The sequence below is a fragment of the Trichomonas vaginalis genome, chromosome VI, assembly GCF_026262505.1.
Source record: "Trichomonas vaginalis G3 chromosome VI, whole genome shotgun sequence".
Lineage (NCBI taxonomy): Eukaryota > Parabasalia > Trichomonadida > Trichomonadidae > Trichomonas > Trichomonas vaginalis.
In genome coordinates this window covers 4525179-4544413 of record NC_067208.1, presented here as the reverse complement: position 1 = coordinate 4544413, position 19235 = coordinate 4525179, and the positions used below count along the sequence as shown (strand labels likewise).

The 19235-nt window shown below is 31.8% G+C and overlaps 6 protein-coding genes and 1 pseudogene across 7 annotated transcripts, besides 4 other annotated features; 1 reads left to right on the top strand and 6 right to left on the bottom strand.

Annotated features, from left to right (window-relative positions):
• Positions 1–1812: 1812 nt before the first annotated feature.
• TVAGG3_0804890 (protein kinase-like (PK-like) family) lies at positions 1813–2616 on the bottom strand (the record flags this gene model as incomplete). Its single annotated transcript, XM_001327535.1, has 1 exon — positions 1813–2616. One exon carries the CDS (start codon positions 2614–2616, stop codon positions 1813–1815), a length of 804 nt encoding a protein of 267 aa, XP_001327570.1.
• A 556-nt stretch (positions 2617–3172) lies between these two features.
• Positions 3173–3688, bottom strand: TVAGG3_0804880 (uncharacterized protein; the record flags this gene model as incomplete). The annotated part of the gene is made up of 1 exon (XM_001327536.1): positions 3173–3688. One exon carries the CDS (start codon positions 3686–3688, stop codon positions 3173–3175), a length of 516 nt encoding a protein of 171 aa, XP_001327571.1.
• Positions 3689–3717: 29 nt separating this feature from the next.
• Positions 3718–5020: a mobile genetic element.
• TVAGG3_0804870 lies at positions 3798–4924 on the bottom strand (annotated as a pseudogene). The gene has a single exon. A coding segment is annotated over exon 1 (1127 nt).
• A 1597-nt stretch (positions 5021–6617) lies between the features above and the next one.
• On the bottom strand, positions 6618–10807 carry TVAGG3_0804850 (GTPase activator protein; the record flags this gene model as incomplete). Its single annotated transcript, XM_001327538.1, has 1 exon — positions 6679–10800. One exon carries the CDS (start codon positions 10798–10800, stop codon positions 6679–6681), a length of 4122 nt encoding a protein of 1373 aa, XP_001327573.1.
• A 357-nt stretch (positions 10808–11164) lies between these two features.
• Positions 11165–12163: a mobile genetic element.
• Positions 12164–12442: 279 nt separating this feature from the next.
• Positions 12443–13808, bottom strand: TVAGG3_0804830 (protein kinase superfamily; the record flags this gene model as incomplete). The annotated part of the gene is made up of 1 exon (XM_001327539.2): positions 12574–13554. One exon carries the CDS (start codon positions 13552–13554, stop codon positions 12574–12576), a length of 981 nt encoding a protein of 326 aa, XP_001327574.1.
• Positions 13809–14066: 258 nt separating this feature from the next.
• Positions 14067–15188, top strand: TVAGG3_0804820 (spectrin binding; the record flags this gene model as incomplete). The annotated part of the gene is made up of 1 exon (XM_001327540.1): positions 14067–15188. One exon carries the CDS (start codon positions 14067–14069, stop codon positions 15186–15188), a length of 1122 nt encoding a protein of 373 aa, XP_001327575.1.
• Positions 15189–15278: 90 nt separating this feature from the next.
• On the bottom strand, positions 15279–16931 carry TVAGG3_0804810 (spectrin binding; the record flags this gene model as incomplete). The annotated part of the gene is made up of 1 exon (XM_001327541.1): positions 15279–16931. One exon carries the CDS (start codon positions 16929–16931, stop codon positions 15279–15281), a length of 1653 nt encoding a protein of 550 aa, XP_001327576.1.
• An 8-nt stretch (positions 16932–16939) lies between these two features.
• Positions 16940–18027: a mobile genetic element.
• Positions 18028–19137: 1110 nt separating this feature from the next.
• Positions 19138–19235: part of a mobile genetic element that runs on past the window's edge.

Here is a 19235-nt window from a genome sequence, read left to right as displayed (position 1 = left end):
ATCATGAATTAGAGCGATAAATGTTGATAAAGGATGCATTCAAATTTTGAAATTGAATTGAAAATTGAGCAGTAAAATTTGTAAGTTACATGAATTTCTTCGTCATTTTCATATTGATCAGGACAAATTTTCAGTTTAGCAAAAATTTGCTGGAAATCGATTTCGGCTTTTTTTCAAAAAAAAATGCAACGGTAAAACTTGATTTCCAATCTTAAGCTTGCCAACAACTATGTGATACACTTGGTACTCCTTAATGCATAATAGTTTAACAAAATTCTGTTGATCATTTTGTTGGGAAACAAATATGAAATTTTTGGTGGATTTTGTCTTTTTTTTTCACTTCATTTTTTTAAAATGATTGATGTTAATATAGACATCTCATATATAAGAAATGCATCACTTATTCCGACTAGTGATGTTTTCACGATTTATATCAATAATCATCAAGTTGAAACATCTCCAATTGTTGCAAGAATATTCAGTCCAAAAATAAACTCGATTTTGCTTGCAGATTCAACATCAGTTTCATACTCATGCAATATACAAATCGATGATGAAAACACAATGAACCTATTTCAAGGTTTTCTGAAAAATGGAATTTCTAAATACAATCAAAGATTTATATTTCATAGGATTAGAATTCCAAAATAATGAACTAATTGCTCCTTTCTCAAGTTATTTAAACGAAAATTGCATTTCATTTGAAAACATCGACATTTATTATGATTATGCTCTTAGAACACATAACACTGAAAAACTCAAATCCTTTTTCATCAATAGATTTAATGAATTTCAAGGAAAAGTAGAAAATTTAATCAAATATTTTGACACACTTGGAAATGACCTCATTGAAGAAGTATTCTCATAATCACAGAGTTTCAATCAAGACATACTTTTAGAAGTCATTCTTGGCTTGGTTGCAAAATCTAATAAATATGTAAAATTTTTCACATTTATTGATCACAGAAAGCTTTCAAAGGAGTCAAGAGAAAGATTTTGCAATGAACTGAAGAGCAATGATTCAATTTCGAAAGAATTTGTAATAGATCTTTGGTTGAATCCATCATTTACTCCAAATGAAAACATAGAAAAGCTTTCAAACATTCCCAAAACAGAAAATGATTTTGAAAGTATTAGACAACTACTTCATAAGGCTGCACTTGAAGGAGATGTACAAACAATTAAATATGTATTATCTAATGGTTATTGTAGCGTAAGGAATCAAAATGATCATAACATAATATTGGATTCTTCTTATAAAAATGATTGGAAACTTGTTAAATTACTTATTGAAAATGGAGACGATTATAAAGTGGTGAAATACGATAATACCAATATCCTTCATTTCTTTTCTCAATGTGAAAACCCTGAAGCATGTCAATATCTAGTGAATTTAATTGATCCAGAGTTGGAGACAACTTATGGTTCTAAAGCAGCTGATCTCTGCCATGGAAACAATGAAATAATTCAAATTTTAAGATCAAGAAATCTTGAATTTGGACTACGATCTTTTTTGGGAAGACAGAGATTCTCTTTGTTTCAATGAAAATCGAAGATACTTGAAAAAAAATTTATTAATAATTTTTAGTTAATGACATATATGTGACATTCGTTCAAATAAATAAACAACTTATTTAAGGATTAATGAGCATCTTTTTTTCTATCGCAAGTTACTGGGAGCTTTGGCTGTTTGATATAAACCAAGTGGCCTTTTTAATATGAAATCTCCTATAGAATTGTGTGCATTTATAGTTTCTGTATTTAATTCATATATTTTCGTTAAACAAAAGCAAATATCTGCCTGTGAAAGGTTTAAATATTTTGTATTAAATCTTTTTTGTTTGAAGTAATGTATTCCATGTCTATCATTTGTTCAATAATAGAATTTGCATGTGAGATTCCATTTTTATATGCCTTTAACAAATCTGTCATGCAATTATGTGGTTTTATATTGGAATTAGTATCTGCAGTGTTTACGTATTTATTGAAAATTTCATTTTCTGTTTCATTTAACTCATTCGCAATCATTATAATCTTGCTAATAATGATATCAATTGAGATATTTGAATACTTACACAAGTATGATAATGAAGTTACTTTGTCATTTTTATCATTTCCTAGCTTTTCTAAGATATTTCCTAATTCGATTATATTATCCCTTATTGAATGGTGCTTTCCTTCTGGCATGAATGTATAGCTGACAATATGTGGTTCAGTGTTTTCGTCTATAAATATATATTTATCAGTTAGGGATGGATGAAAAAGTGAATTATCTTCCAACACTTTTATTGACAAAGCAACACCGTAGCCAATCTTGAGCTTTTGTACCAATGAAAAGTTCTTTGTTTCACCTGACTTTATTAATGAATATAAATCTCCACCCGGAAAATACTCATATCTGATGAATAAATTTTGATCTAATTCAATTTTTTCCAATTTTGCAAAAATATGAGGCACCAAATGGTATAGTTTGGATGCGTATCGTCTTTCACTATCTATATATTCTTTTTCCCTTGCCTTTCCGCCAATTTCAAATTCTATAAAAAATCTTCCTTTTGAGCATACGAGTGTCCAATAATCCTTATCTATGGAGAAAAATGAAGAGGCATTAATCATATCTGTAATATCTATTATATAACAAAAAATGTCTGCCGTAGTAAATTGAATACTATCCTTGACTTATTTTGATTTTTGAAGGATGCATTCAATTCTGAATAGTAACTGTTTTAAAAATATCTTTGGTAGTATGATCAAGCTATCTAATAAATATTCAAAATCGGTCAGATCTATTTTGACACGGTTTTTCTTTCAATTTGGTCCGCCATTTCTGATTTTGAAACGAACATTCCCGATAATGTCTCTATTTATTGATAATATACTGTCACAAGATGTCTAATATGTTGCCATTCAAATTTTGGAAATATTAACTTCTCATTGTGAATAAATGTAAATTACAATCATTATTTAAAAAGTGATAAGGCCAATATATATAAAATCCATTTGAAACTTTTCCGATCAGAGATTTAATTTGCTTTTTTAATTTTAATAATTAGCAATAATGCGATACTTTGTTTATGAAATGAGAGTACCCCCAAGATAATATAATTTAAAAATCATAGATTATCTTAAATATATTAAATAAAAATTAAAATTTACTCAAAAAAAAGTAAACTTAAACTTCATCTCCAGCGTCTGTATTTGTGGATGATGATTTGCGCTTGCGGATGATAATAAATGCGGCAATGCATACAGCAATAACAACGATGACTCCAATAACAATTCCTGCAATTGCACCGCCTGATAATTTATTCCCTGAGTTATTCTTTTGATTGTTTGGATCATCCTCATTATTGTTATTACCTTTATTATCAGGTGGTGTCATTTCTGGGGTTATTTCTGGTGTTTTTGGAGGCATTTTTATAAGAAGAATCCAATGATGGGCCCATCTTGCCTTTAAACTTCCATCATCATACTGAGGCATTCCTTCATTCGAAATCAATGGATTATCAAACGAAAACTTAGAAAATTCGATCTTCCCTTTGTTCAATGATAACAAAAGGTAGTTAGTATTATTGCATGAAGATATATTATTGTTATGAAGATAATCACCAGATAATAATTCGTTATTATTATTTTTGCAAGAAAATGAGCTAGAAATTGGTGTTGTTGCATTTCCATAATATGTCATATTGACAGTAAATGGAGTATAAGAATATATAGGGTGTCCAAAGGTGTGTTTAGCACAAACCTGAATACTGCGAATAGAAATAAACAAGTTACATATATATAAAGTTTATTTAAATATAATCACCATTGGATTCAATCACGCGTTCGCAGCGATCGATCCAGGCTTGAAAGACACGCTTTAAATCATCATGAGAAAATTGCTCAAATTGCTCTCTTACAAAATTTTCAAGATCATCTGGACTCGCGAATTCGCGTCCTTCAGCTCTCTTTTTTAGCGTGCCGAATAAATAAAAGTCAGAGGGTGCAATATCAGGTGAATAAATTGGGTTTGGAACAACTTTGACATTGTTTTCCAACAAGTAATTCATTACCTTATGACTTTTGTGAACTCTTGAATTATCAAAATGAATTGCAAACTTTTGTTTTTGTTGTTTGGATTTCTCAAACTCATCAGAATTGATAATTTGAGTAAGAACATTGTCAATTAGATACTGAGCATTCATCGTATTAGGTTTTTGAAGAATATCAATTGCGATGATGCCATTCACGCCCCAAAAAACCGACAACATCATCATTGGTGTGTCAATTTTTTTCTTCGGGAATGTTTGCGGATTTTCATCCTTCGGGATCCACATGATTTTGGCTTCTGTTGCATATTGAAACCAAGACTCGTCCCCTGTTACTAAAAAGCGAAACTTCTTGGATTGATACGCACCCAATATAGAGAGGAGCTCTTTCGAAGATTGGACTCTAGATTTTTTTTGAACTGAATTAAGGTTGTGCGGAACCCAACGTGTATACGCTAGTTTGTAGTTCAAATAATTGTGCAGATAATAACTGACTGTTGTACGTGGTATATTTGTCATCTCCTCTATCCTTCTGAGTGATGCTCTTGGGTCTTCATCTAGCGCTTGAAGAATTGCTTTGATTTTTCTTTGATCCGGCGATTTTTTGTCAATTTTTATGATGGGCGCCTTTTTGTTCATGAAGTGATACATCCTAACATGATACGTTACAGTGGAATAGCTAGGAGCATCCATACCGAAGCATTTTACCAATGTCTCGTAGATTTTTTTACAGTCTTTGCATTTTTTTGCAAGAGCGAGGATGTTTTCTTTATGATTCATTAAAAAAACGAAAAAATCCCGCCAAAATTTCCCGCGAAACCGCCTCTTGTCTCAAAATTCATTTTATATCCCGGCATGGTGCCAAAATACAACATACTCATCATATACATATATTCATATTTTTTATTATATATTTATAATCAGCATATATCTCCTTTAATAGTCTCATATAGAGCGCTGTGCTAAACGCACCTTTGGACACCCTATATTAACATCATTGATATTTCCTCCTCTTCAATATAATAGGATAATGCCTGGTCAGAAATTGTATTTACTGAATATTTCACTTTAAAAGAATACGAATCAATTGGTATAAATAAAGCCAGAACGTCTTGTTGACCATTTGTTGAGGATAAATATGAACTATCTTCTGTATGATTATCGACTTGTTTGATTCCATTCTTGGCTAGAACCACGAAATGTTTAAAGCCGAATTCACAAACAACATATTTTATTGGAGTTGAATCAACTTTCAGAGAATAAAGTTTGAATGGATAAAGTAACACACTTTTTTGAGCGTAATCCATTGCAGAAAGGCAGTTTTCAACATTGAATATTCCTGATGTTACATCATCAGAAATTGTATTGTCAGATATTTTTACGCTAACAAAATAGTGACCTTTTGGAATCTCATGTTCATACGTTAACGTTCCACCTCCATTACTTTTGCCGTCAGAATAAATATCTTTATGCATGATTTCAGCAGTTTGAGTGTATGCATATATTAGGTGGAAATTCTGTAATTGTGGAAATTCATAGCTGAAATTTGCAACATTCATTATTATATTAACATACATATCGGGTGAATATGTGAATTCTTGCCAATAATATTCAAGCGATGTGTATAGTTTCAATGCTTTTATTTTAAGAATAATTTCATTTTGATTTATTGATGAATAAAATGGTTTAATTTGATCTCCATTTTCAAGAGTAAATTCTTTTGGATTTTTAAATATAAGAATTGCTATATTTCCGGGTGAAGATGAAATTTTAAATGTTTTAGCTTCAGCAGTATCAAAATATTCACGCTTCTCATATTCATCACTATCTGGTGGTGGAATTGTTACATCATAGCTATCTCCATCATTTAGTAAGATTTTTGATAAAACGTTTTTTTGTTGATTTTCTTGAGATAACTTGTTATCGGAAGCAAAATTGGATGTTAATCCAAAAGATTGTTCACGATTTTGTTCTAGTGATGACAAGTGATGAATGAAAAGGTGAAACATCACGATGATGATTAATTTGAAAACAAAAAGCAGAACGTTCAGATTTTTAAAGTTAGTCATCACAAAATTGAGAAAGCTCCGTTAGTATTGAAATTCTTTTTCGATTTTATTGTGATATTATGATGGGGGTTGTAAATGCCCATAATTAAATCATTGGTATGTCATTTGAAGACAGTATAAATTGTCCCTATAAATTTTATTGAAAAATACGAACTGTTTGACAATATCTATATCTATTACAACCAAAAACCTATAAAAAAAACGCCGTTAGGAAATGTAGATCAAGTGTTATTGATAATTTTTGTGTGATTTAATTACGTGTTCTTAGTATGTTCTTGTATAATGATTTAAAAAATTGTTTCCAAATTGGTTTTTGAGGGGATTTGTGAATTCTATCATATTTGCCATTGTATCAATAACAAAGTGGCCGATTATAAAAATGGCTCAGAGGGATTTTATTGTTTTCTGTGCATTTGAAAATTTATCATTAAATCGGCATCTGAACCCGTCAGTATTACAATTTATATTTTGTTCTCAAAAGCCGAAGAATCATGATCATAAATCATTATATCGTATAAATGCTTAATAAATAAAGAGTAATTTTTTATTCGTTTTTCTTCTTCAATGAAAGATTATCACATTAATAAAATGTCCAAGTATAGACTTCTACCTCCATACTTAGGCTGAGTATATTCTGATATCAATTGCTGAATCTTCTTGTCAATGTCAAGCAAAGGATGATTGTATGGCATTTGTGCGAATCTTATACTCATAATTGCAATGTGAACTGTTGAATTGATAAGAGAATTCAGTGCTTCTTTCCGGACAACTAAAGGTTTCGTTAATGGTCCACACCATTTAATTGATGACCGATAATAAGTATCAATTGAATATAGACCTGTTTGAAGAGGATAAACAATGATAGTAACAGTATTGCTTTGACTAGAAATGATTAATGGATCGATTTGTTTCTCATTCTCAACAAACAATATCTGAACGGCATCATTACCAATGTGTTTCTTCTTGTCAATACACTGTTCATCATTAGGATCAGTAGGCATCAACGGACAGACATGATACATAAGTTCGTAATCGAAGTTTGTGGTGTATATTGATGACAAGCCATCTTTATCTTTATGATTGTCAAGACCACCAGTGTATACAGGCCATTCTTTCAATTTCACATTCCATCCGAGTAATGTTATGAATTCTTTGAATCGAGGTGAAACTTTATCAATTTCTGTTTGTATTATCTTCGTTTGGTCAGGCGGAGAATCAGAGATGTAACAGATTGCAGCTTTCTCCCAATGCCGATGGTCTTGTTTGATCGTGTTATAGAGTAACGTGTCGACATGTTTCGCTTGGAATTTCATCTCAAGTGTTGGTGTCGAATTCTGTGATGATATTCCTATTATCTTGTGAGGCGTCAATGTCGGCTTATTAGGAACACTTTGCGGCTCTCTAAGTTGAGATTTAGGAGGCGGAGTTGGAGATCTGTTTAATTTTGGCATAATTTCAGGAATCTTGTTTGAAGGAACTATCTGTTGTGGTTTCTGATTTTCATCTTCTGATATCATTACTGCTGTTTCTTTGAGCATATCTGTCTGCTTTCCTTCGACAATACCAAGAGCTTTTAATGATGCAGCAACAGGGAATTCGACGCAAACATTCAGTCTAATTTTTTCTGCTGGCTTGACTTGGAATTCATCGAGGAAATTGTTGTAATATTTCTCGATTGTATCAAGCATTTCAGTCATATTTTCTTGATCGTCTTTCATGACATCAGTGTGATATTCTCTGCCAAATGTGCCTGCAACGGTATCAAATCTATCACAAAATGCTTTGTTGAATTCTGACTGTCCTGTTTTATCAGGAACTGGAATTTCAACGAAATTCTCTTTGTCAAAAGTGAATGGCATTTCGTGATCTTCGTAGATGTTTGTAAGTGGTGTCATATCCCATGTGAATTGGCCGCCTTTTGTTTGAACAGTGAAACTTGTTCCACCATTTTCGAGTTTGTCTGGTGTGAGGTAAACTCCATTTGGCAACAACAATGTCAGTTGTTGCTCTGGTTTCTTGAGATATCTTGAGCTTGGAATAACTGGATCTGAGAAAGGATATCCACCTAAGAAAATCGCTAACATTTCTCTCGAAGATATTGCGAATTGTTGGATCTGTGGTGGATAGTCTGCTGGGAATTTCGTTTCTTTAATGAATCTGTTTATCAAATCTGCGAATTTCTCGATACCATTCTTGCCAGCTGTTTGAGATGTGACCAATATTGACATCATTATTTGAAGGAAAAGGAATGTGAATTGTGGATCTGTTTTTAGATCAATTTTATCTGAAATACTGGCCATTTCTTTTATAGAATTGCAAAATTCTTCTTTGCAAAACTTCAAAAGTTGTGAAGCATGCTGACAAACAGCTTGGAACATCTGCAAAGCAGGAATATTGAAGGTTTGTGCAATTCCTGTGATGAAAGATATGAGTTTGGATACTATTTCTGGGTTCGGATTCGGTTGAACAATTTCATCGATTATTAAGTTACCTGATAATGTAATAACATTTTCAGGATTGCGGTTTTCAAGCTTGTAGATTGCTTCTATTGAGTTTACAGCATCTTGGATTGATGATTCTGATTCTTTGACAAGAATTTCTTTCCAATCCTTGACTAATTTATTATTTCTTGCTTCAAGTTTCTCATTCAAGTAGTTGAAGAAGTTTTCTTCGAGAATATGAGGAGTTCTGAAGACAGCGCCTGATGAGAAAAATGTGACAGCAGAAGCACTATCGAATGGGTTATATTTAATCATTTTCGATAGTATAGGAACTAACATTGATGATCCTTTATAACCAATAGCAATCATTGTTGCTCCTGTTTCAAATCCAACTTGAGCGGTCTTGACATTAGCTGAAAGGCAGCAGAAGATGATAATTGTATAGATGTCAGTAAGCAACTGATCAGAAAGATGAAGCTTTAAATCTTGAGTACGAATAAATTGATGAATCGTATTTAATCCATTTCTCAAGATTTCGTTTTCATGAGTAACACAAAGATGTCTGATAAGTCTTCTCGATGCTATTAGGAATGGATTTATAGAGGAATGTTGGCAATCTGCAGGTACAAGTTTTAATTTGTTAAATGCCATGTAGTACGAGTTGATAACTGCAAATCCATTCACATGGCATCTTATTTCTTCCATTTTTCCGAATTTATCGAGAGATGAAAGAAAGAGATCAGTTGTTGTCCTGATTTCTTCAGTTTCAGTCTTAAAATCAGCGCATGGAGTGTATGGTATTTGCTTTAAAAATGCATCGTACTTTTCAAAGCTTGGCCATTCGATGGTCATATTATTTTGAGCAAATTTTGCAGGTTCATCAAGAATTTCCCTGATGTTTTTGCATACAATATCATTCCATGTAGAAATTTTATTTCGGATGTATTTGTGGCGAGTTGTTGTGCATTCATCAACGATCGTTTCTTTATTAATATCGAGAACTCTTGGGAACTGAAGAGTAGCGATTAATTGCATGTATTTAGCTGCTGTGGCAGAAAATAATTTGTTTATGAAGATTTCGTATACTAAACAATCCCAAATTTTCGATTCCTTTTCGCCACTGACCAATCCACTCGAAATAAAAGATCCCAAGATGATTGATGCAGCGTAGTCGTTTTTCTTTGCGTAATCGAGAGTTATTGTGAAATTTTTCGCGCGAACTTCAACTGGATGAACTTTCTTATCACGGAAAAGCCAAAATCCAAATTCTGAAAGAAGAGCTCCAGTCGATGGGATTGGATTTGTATTGAAAAGGTCGATTGTAGTATGGCATATTTTCTTTGTCAGGCCTGCAGCTTGAAAACCTTCACTTAAACCTGCCATACGTTGGATAGCGGCAAATGCCTGAATTGAATACTTTGTAGAATCTTGAGATACGTTTGTTAATGACGATGCGAGTAATTCGACAATAAAGCATAGTTTCTTCTTATCAATAAGAAGAGCTACGAAGTTATGCTCTTCAGAGAAGAGATCTACGAAGAATTTGCAAAGAACCTCATGAACATCGGAAGGAAGTTGATTTTTCAGGCGATATTGCGGTAATTCCCATCCTGTTTTCTCTGCTTCTGTTGGATACGCTGCACTCAATATCTTTTCGATGAAAAGTTGCATTACATTTGATGAGACCTTATCCCATTTATTAAGAAGCCACATCAAAAGTGTTTTCATGCATGCTTTAACGTTGCATTGAATGTTTGCTTTTGCGTTTGGATCTGTCAGAATTTTATCTGTTTGCTTATCAATGAAAGATTCGATGAGAGCTTTTCCATCTTCTCCAGTAGCAAGAAATGGAATTGGTACATAATATTTAAATGAGTATTTTAAGAATTGAAGTTCACTCGAATTACAAGTTTCAAGGAACATCAAGTAAGTCGGTTGGAATAGTTGGCGAGTATCTTCAGGAGATTCTGGATGGAACATCATAGCAAAGAAATGATCGGCATCTGTTAATTTATCAGCTGAATAGCCTCTAATTCTGATTTTAGGAAGAACAGTCATTAGAGCTTGAGCTATTTTCTCATATTTAAATGTGTAGGACTTTTGAAATTTGTATTTAAGGATTTTTGTATTTATATATCTTGCATAATCGAGCATATTTTTCCAAAACTCTGGAAACATCTTGCTCATGAACTTATCAAGAACAAAATCTTTCTGGTTTAGTATATACTTTATTATATTTTCCGCATTGTGTGGCATTTATTTGGGCGGAAATTATTTAATTCAATTCGTTATCGAATTTTGAGAGAAGTAAAATATTGAAAAATAAAATATTCCAAGATGATAGGAAATTTATGTTATGAATAGGTTGATAAGAACTTATAATTTTTTTATATAAAATTTTATTTTTTTTGATAGCCAATTCTTTTTTTTCTGAATTTTGAATCAAATATTTTTAATCGTAAATAATCATACATGATGCTTTTATGTAAAATCAAATTGAATCAATCATTTTGAATAAACGATTGAAAATGAATTGAAAAGTCATGATAAATATTTATCTTCATGTTTATACCTATATGGAAATAATTTAAAATTGTGGTCCTAAATGTAAAGAAAAAAAGGCAAACCCAAATTTTAGCTAAAAGTGACAGGGGAAAAAACGTTTAGTATTAAAAAAAAAGACCGATGAGAGCTTCGTTCGAAATATAGAGGGAACTGAGAATGCGCAACCATTCTCAGGGAATATTGGATGCTATTCCCGTTCCCTCTGTATGGAAAATTGATGTTTTCAAAGGGAGTTAAAATAATATCAAATTTATACTAATTTACTTCAAAATACAAAAGTATTTGACAGCTAAAATTAGTTACTTTAGCAAGCCTATCAATACCCTTTTACGATTATTGCTACTTTTTCGAAATAAAAGTAAAAACAAATTTATACTAATTTACTTCAAAATACAAAAGTATTTGACAGCTAAAATTAGTTACTTTAGCAAGCCTATCAATACCCTTTTACGATTATTGCTACTTTTTCGAAATAAAATAAATTTATTATCAAAAACCTTTTTTTTTCTTAGTAAAAATAAAAATGTTATTTTATATCAAGTTTTTATTCATAAATTTTTATAATGTTGTATAAATTTCATTAAAATTTACGTACATATTAAGGTACTTATCTTCTACATATATAATCTTCATTAGATATATACATGATAAATAAAATTCATAAAACATTAAAAATCAAAAAATTAGATGAACCTTGGCAATTAAACTTTATTAAATAATAGTTGTTTATAAATTATATTATTATTTAATATTATTTTGATAATGAAGATTTTATTTTGCAATAATATAAACGAAATTTTTTACCTTATGAACTTTTGATGGAAATATGCAAATTTAAAATAATAAAGAAAGCCGCGAGCGAATCTAGCGGCTTAGGTCTAAGATTTTGATTCAAATCTTTGCTTATATTCCTTAAATTCTTTATGAAACTCGCAACAGTTCCATAAAAAATTTTAAATTCTAAACTGTCGAAATTACCGATCGGTAATCACACCCTTCATGGGTGTGTCACTTTTTACATGTGTGTCACTTTTAGCTAAAATTACCCCTACTCAAGAAAAAAATATTACGTTTATAATGGTTAATTAAGAAAGGATATAATCATTCATGCAATAGTTATGAAAAAGATATTTTCACCATCAAATATTCATTAATGATAATTGCTATTTATCACACAGCCGCGTTCAATACTGATACTGAAGTATTAGATTTTTCATGGCCATGTTTCTAGGTAATTTTGATATTATGTCCAAATAGAAGCATATTTATAAATTTTCAAAATATATGGAAGCGATTGGAGAATGTTCTTTCAAATACATAGTCATATTATTGCATAAAATACAAATGAGAGCTAAAATATATAGATAGAAGGTAACTTTTAACAAATAAGCAATTAATGAAGCTGGTTTAAAAAACCAGCAACAACAATTTGGACACGAAGTCCATAAAACAAATAATATTATATTAAGCAACTGAAATTGGAACCAATTGAACTCTTAATGGTCTCATTGGTGAAGAGATTACAGGTGCACAGATGGTGGCGTAATCATTACGGATATTAATAGAATGAGTTTCCGCAAATGGAATCTGCGGAAGTTTGAACATGTCCTCATCATCAAAGAATGAAGAGCACAAAGCTTCTTCAATCGAAATTCTCTCTTCAGGATTATACCTGAGCATAGAGAAGATGAGAGGAATAGCAGCAGCTGCTTCGCCTTGAAGATTTTCACGAAGGAAATCTTCAAATGGAACACCTGATGTTCTGCTAACCATGTTCAAGATGTTGGAATTAGCACACTTTGGAGAAATCTCATCTGGATTTGGCTTTCCCATCACAAAGACAATTGAAGCCAATTGTGAGATATCTGATGATGTAAGTGGCTTGAAAAGTGGTACACCAGTAATCATTTCAAAGAGAATTGTTCCAAGTGACCAAATATCTGAAGATGTATCGTATTCACTGTTGCCTAAGATTAATTCTGGAGCTCTATAACCTGGAGTAACTACATTGAGAGTCATACGTGGACTGCCTTTTGAAAGATCACGTGATAATCCAAAATCTCCAAGTTTTACAACGTTATCACGTGTAACAAAGATATTAGATGGTTTTAGATCTCTATGTATAATGTTATTATCATGACAAAATTTGACTGCTGTCAATATTTGCTTGAAATAAGATTTGACTGTCTTATTATCAAGACCATTTGAATATCTGTTGTGAATCAGACCATCTAAGTCAAACTCACAATAATCAAATACCATATATGGAACATTACTGTTAGATGGTCGAAATACTTCTCGTAAATTGATAATGTTCTCGTGTTTAAGGTGCTGAAGATTTGAAGTTTCGCGATAGAATGATTGAGGAAGTGATTGTGATGAATTGAATACTTTAACCCTCTTAATTGCTACGATATCACCATTCTTTGGATCAATTGCTTTCATTACGTCTCCATAGCAACCACTTCCTATTTCTTCGATAATGTTGTACTTGTCTAAGATCGTAGAAAAGTGTGGAGTGCGGACGGGATGTGTAATTGTTAAAGAAAAAATTGATGTCAGAAAATTTTTTTGGAAGTTAATCGTTCTACCAAATATGGCGTTCAATTTGATAGCTGTTTGGTCGCATGCTCAATTTTATTGGAGAAATTTGTTTTTCTTGATATCCTCATTATGGAAAAGTCACCGTATAATTTTTGGCCGGACGTACATTTTTTGAGAATGTCAAGCCGCAATTTTAATTCAAATAAAATTTTATGCAAAAAAATTCTCAGAATTAGTTCGATTGTGTGCGATTAATATTTAACATTGGAAAACAGTCTATTTTATGTATAAAAATTTTGATATTGTCCATATTTATCAATTATTTTAAAAAAATTAGCGATTGGCATATTCAACAGATCTTGCATATACACTTTATGGTGTTTTAAATTAAAATTAATGAGAATTCTTTCATAATGATGAGAAGAGGTGGAATTGATCCTTCATCATTATTTCTTGCCTGCGAAGGAGGAGATTTTAGATCAGTTGGACAATTATTAAATATGGGTATTAATCCAAATATTGCGGATTCAAAGGGTGTAACCCCTTTGCATATTGCTTCTCGAATTGGAAGTATAAAAATCGTTGAGCAACTAATAGATTCTGGTGCAGATCCAAACGCACAAACGCAAATGGGAGAAACTCCCCTGCATCATGCTGCAATGAATGGTCACGACAGAGTAGTTGACATTTTATTAAAGTCTGGAGCTGACGCCTCAATAGAAGATGCAGGTGGAGCACGAGCTTTAGACTATGCTGATTTCAGAGGATATGATTCATTGTCCAGTTATTTACTTCCAAAAAGCGTTCCTAAAAATGTAACTCCAGAAACATTTTTCCAGATGATAGATGACAATGATTTAGCTGGAATTCAATTTGCTTTGGCAGCAGGTGTTGATCCAAACTATTTTGACGGCGAAGATTATCCAGTTCATTATGCAATGAGAAGCGGCCATGGAGAAATTGCTCTTGCACTTATTAATGGTGGAGCCAGCATCGAAACTCGTAGCAATGGAAGCACAGCTCTTCATGTGGCTGCACATCGAGGACTTCAGACCCTTGTTAAGGTATTACTTAAAAGAGGTGCAGATATTAATGATAGGAATTCAATTAATGGTAATACTCCACTATTATTTGCCATGAAAAACGGTAAAAAAGAAACATCAAGATTATTATTGCAGCATGGCGCCGATGTCATGGTCCAAAACTTTTCAGGAACTTCTCCATTGTCTGAAGCAATAAGAAGTCCTCATGGAGATTGGATTTCTCTGTTTTCAGAAACAGGAGCTTTGAGAAGAGTTAATAGAGATCTTCTTCTTACACTCTGTGTTCAAAGCAACAAGACAACAATGGCATTTTCCTTATCTGTTGCAAACGGAAACTTCAAAGAATTTAGATTTATTTCTGATAAAGCAGAACCGAAACAACTTCGCGTTCTTGCTGAATCAGAGAACGTTTTTGAGACTTTGTCAATGATTAATGACCAAGCAAGACTTGGAAGAGTTCCTCAATGTATTGAAATAATTGATTCATTATAATTAATTGTTTATTGTTTGTAAAATGATTAGTAGTTTAAATATTACTTTTTGATATAAAATTTGCAATCTTGAGTGTAGATACGCATAGCATTAGAAAGGTGGCTCAAGTAAACCTGCGAAATCATCAAAATACAATGCGTCATCAGCCCCAAGAGAAATCAAGAGATTTGCAGCATCCTCAAATGATTTCTTTGCATAATCAAGTGGAGTTTTATAAGAGTTAGCTTCTGCATTAATATCAGCACCATTTGAAACAAGGAATTTTATCATTTCTTGACTATTTCCTTTTGCTGCAATGTGAAGAGGCGTTTCCTGTTCTAAATTTCTAGAATTTACATCAGCGCCGTGTGAAATGAGTGCCTCAGCTATTATTGTATTATTAAAATGTGCTGCATAATGAAGAGCTGATTGCCCAAGTTCATTTTTAGCATTGACATCGACTCCATGAGAAATAAGAACAACAGCTGTTTCTGTTGAATTCTTCTCGGCTGATACAAGGAGAGGTGTGGATTCAGTCAGATCCTTTTCATTGATATCCATACCTTGCGAAATCAGATATTCGAGTGTTTCTTTGCCACCACATTGAGCAGCATAATGAATAGCTGTCTTTCCCTGGGAATCTTTCATGTTGATGTCAATGCCATGAGAAATTAGAATTTCTGCTATTTCTTTTCTATTATATGTTGCAGCATATTGAAGATAATTGGTGCTATTTTTGTAGTATAAATTGACATCAATTCCGCGTGAAATTAAAAATTCTACAGCCTCTTTAACATTATACAATATTGCTGTGTTTAAGACCGTGCGTCCAGACCAATCCCTATTGTTAATATTTATTGAATAATGTGAAAGTAAATAATCGCAAAATGACAAATTACGAAAAGCTGGAGATAAAACGAAGCAGGATCCAATTAAATGCTTTTGATCACAATACATTAAAAATGCAGGAAGATTATAATAATCACAGCATAAATATAGATTAATACTTAATCGATATTCATTAACCAAAAAAGAAATGAAATCGATGTTATGAGAAACTATTGCATATTCAGTGGAACTTAAAAGTGGTTTTTGAACTTTCAAACATTCGCTCATTATATCTGGATTTCCTCCCAAAAATGAAAATTCAAGAGAGGACATTGTTATTTTTGAATTGAATTTCGTTCTTAACAATTTGAAGCAGTTAACAGATCCGTAATAACAACATATATCAAGTAATGAATAATGACGAAAGCCATGTTTATATAACTTATTTTTTAGCTTCTGCTGGTCATCAAATCCATCTCGTTCTGTGAACATGATAAATGATATTAAGTCATCTTCCATAATGGCCCTGTAAATTGTGTTTTTTTCATGAACTTCCAATGAAAGATTTTGAGATTCATAATTTCTGAATTTGTCTTTATGACTCTCGTTAAATACAATTCCATATTCTTTAAAGACAAAGTAGTCAAATACAGAAGAAACATGTTTGATGTCTTTTGGTTGATATTCTTCATAAATTTTTTTGAATAGGGCCCAATATGATTTTAAGTAGCGATTATTGTATTTGATAATTGATGATATGATTTCGCAAATAATGGATGGTGGAAACATCTTACTTTCTATTAATACATTTTTGATTTTGTTGTAAATTTGGTCGATTTTATCACTATCGAACGTTTTTAGCCTGTATAGTGAATCAAATGCATCAATATAATCTTTGTTGATTTCCATAAGTTCAGCAAAGTTCCATTTTTCCATGGAAAAATTGTTGTAAACGAAAATGATAAAAACGGTTTGACAGAAAAGTGACACTTTACATGGCAAAAAATAGAGCCTTACTTTTGAGATACTTGAGATTGAAACTGAATCTTATGAGGCGGTGATCTTGAATCACTACCTCATAAGGTTCAGTTTCATATAAAATTTGTTGCAATTTGTTATTCTTTTGCAATTATTTCTTATAAGATTTTACATCTTTTAGCGGGGAATGTTTGTTATCATGTATATATTATAAATATCTACACGATAACGAACATTCCTCGCTAAATTGCTGAGAAACTTTGAGGAAATGTCGAACAATTTCCTCAAAGGTTCTCAGATTTATATAGATCACTAGAGTCCCCTAGGCACTGATTCTGGTTCAGTACCTAGGAGGCTCTAGTTCTCTAACGAACTGATAAAATGTTTTTAAATTTTTGGATATTGCTACCTGTGAAGCACTGACTTCAAGTCAGTACCTCACAGGTAGCAATTACATTGAAAGATGGGAGAAACTTTGTCCGAATGTTAAACTATTCGGACAAAGTTTCTCCCATTTGTAGTGGAGATGGAAGGCTTTGAGGTATTTATATTAATGTATACCCAAAGCCTTCCATCTCCACTTGAAAGTTCCAAACTTTGGGTTAATAGTTTTGCAATTAACCCAAAGTTTTGGAACTTTTAGAAGGAATTGCAGGGTAAGAGGTACATATTCATACTATGTACCTCTTACCCTCCAATTCCTTCCTTAACAAAACAAATTTGGAGTTAATTGTTTGCAATTAACTCCGGGTTTGTTGACCTCCAAATGAAATGAAGGGTAAGAGGTATATAGTGACCTATATGCCTCTACCCTTTCATTCTCATTAATTATGGAAAACTTTGGCGAATGTTAAATTATTCGACCAAAGTTTCTCCCGTTTTTTGAAGGGATTGGAGGCTATGAGATACTGATGCAATGTCAGTACCTCATGGCCTCCAATTCCATCCTGAAACTGATCAAAGCGGACCTTACATGCATTTGAAATTTGCCATGTAAAGTCCACTTTTTGAGAGAGAATTTGACTGCGTCAAATTCTCTTTTTCGTTTACGAGAAAATAATAAAAAGTAGCAAAATTTGCCAAACATTTCAATTCCAAAATTCCAAATTTTTTCATCCTAAATTTACAAAAATTTTTTACAACTGTCTAAGCGTGAATATATATATATTGAAGATCAAAAGAATCAAAATTTTGGCGCCCCCTTTCTCAAAAATTGAGTGGAAAACGCCCGCAAAAAAATTGTAATTCTCAGACATACGATTATTTTTGATTCAAATGCTGTTCGGTATTAAAAGCAAAAATAATCATATACCTGAGAATTACACTTTTCCGACATTTTTGGGTCGCTTCGCGCCCCTGACAAAACGTCGGAAAAGTGTAAATTTCAGAGCTGATCTTTTACATCAAGCAAGGTAATTGTGTTCTTAAAGTTTACCTTGTTGTTTTCAAAAATTCGTCTTGTATGGAGTTATTTTTTCAGTAATTGAACAATCTGAATTTAATTAAAACTAAAAAAATAAGGTAAATCTTTAATTATTTGTCTATATCAGTTTACAACCTAATATTTTATATTATATTCTTTATAAACAAAAAAATGTTGCGATTATAATCTTATAACAGAAACTAAAGCTTTAACATTAAATGACGTATCTAATAGTTCATTTGCATGATTTCACTAATTGCTGACTTGAATACTTATTTTGAATGTGTCACTTTCAAAAATTGCAAAAGAATTGAATTTTCCGCATTATTAAAATTGAGAATAATAATTCAAATTGCATTCACTGCATTTGAAGTTGCAATATGATATGTAATATGTACCAAGAAATAAAATACATTTATAATTGGGAAAGGTTTATGAATTTTTGAGAGTTTTATGATGTAAATTTGCATCATTTGTGCCAAAAAGGTATTAAACTAAAATGGCTTCTAACATTACATAATTTGATTATTCGCAGCATTACGATTAATCTGGCTTATTACTCATTTTTGTGTAATTAAAAATATCTTTTTGCATTTAGTCATACAGAGACAAACAGTACTTTTTTCCTTTAATTCTTTTGAATGGTTTAATTGATAACTTATTTTTGAATATGTTAAATTTTACATTATATATTCTTCTTTTTAAATAGATAAATAACTTAAGGATTTTATCTCTAGGGACGAGAAAGGGACAGACTAGCCCATTGTCACTTTTTAATTTAGCAAATGAACGCTTATGGAGTGGAGTTTTTGGGTAAATCTGATTTGCTTATAAATGAA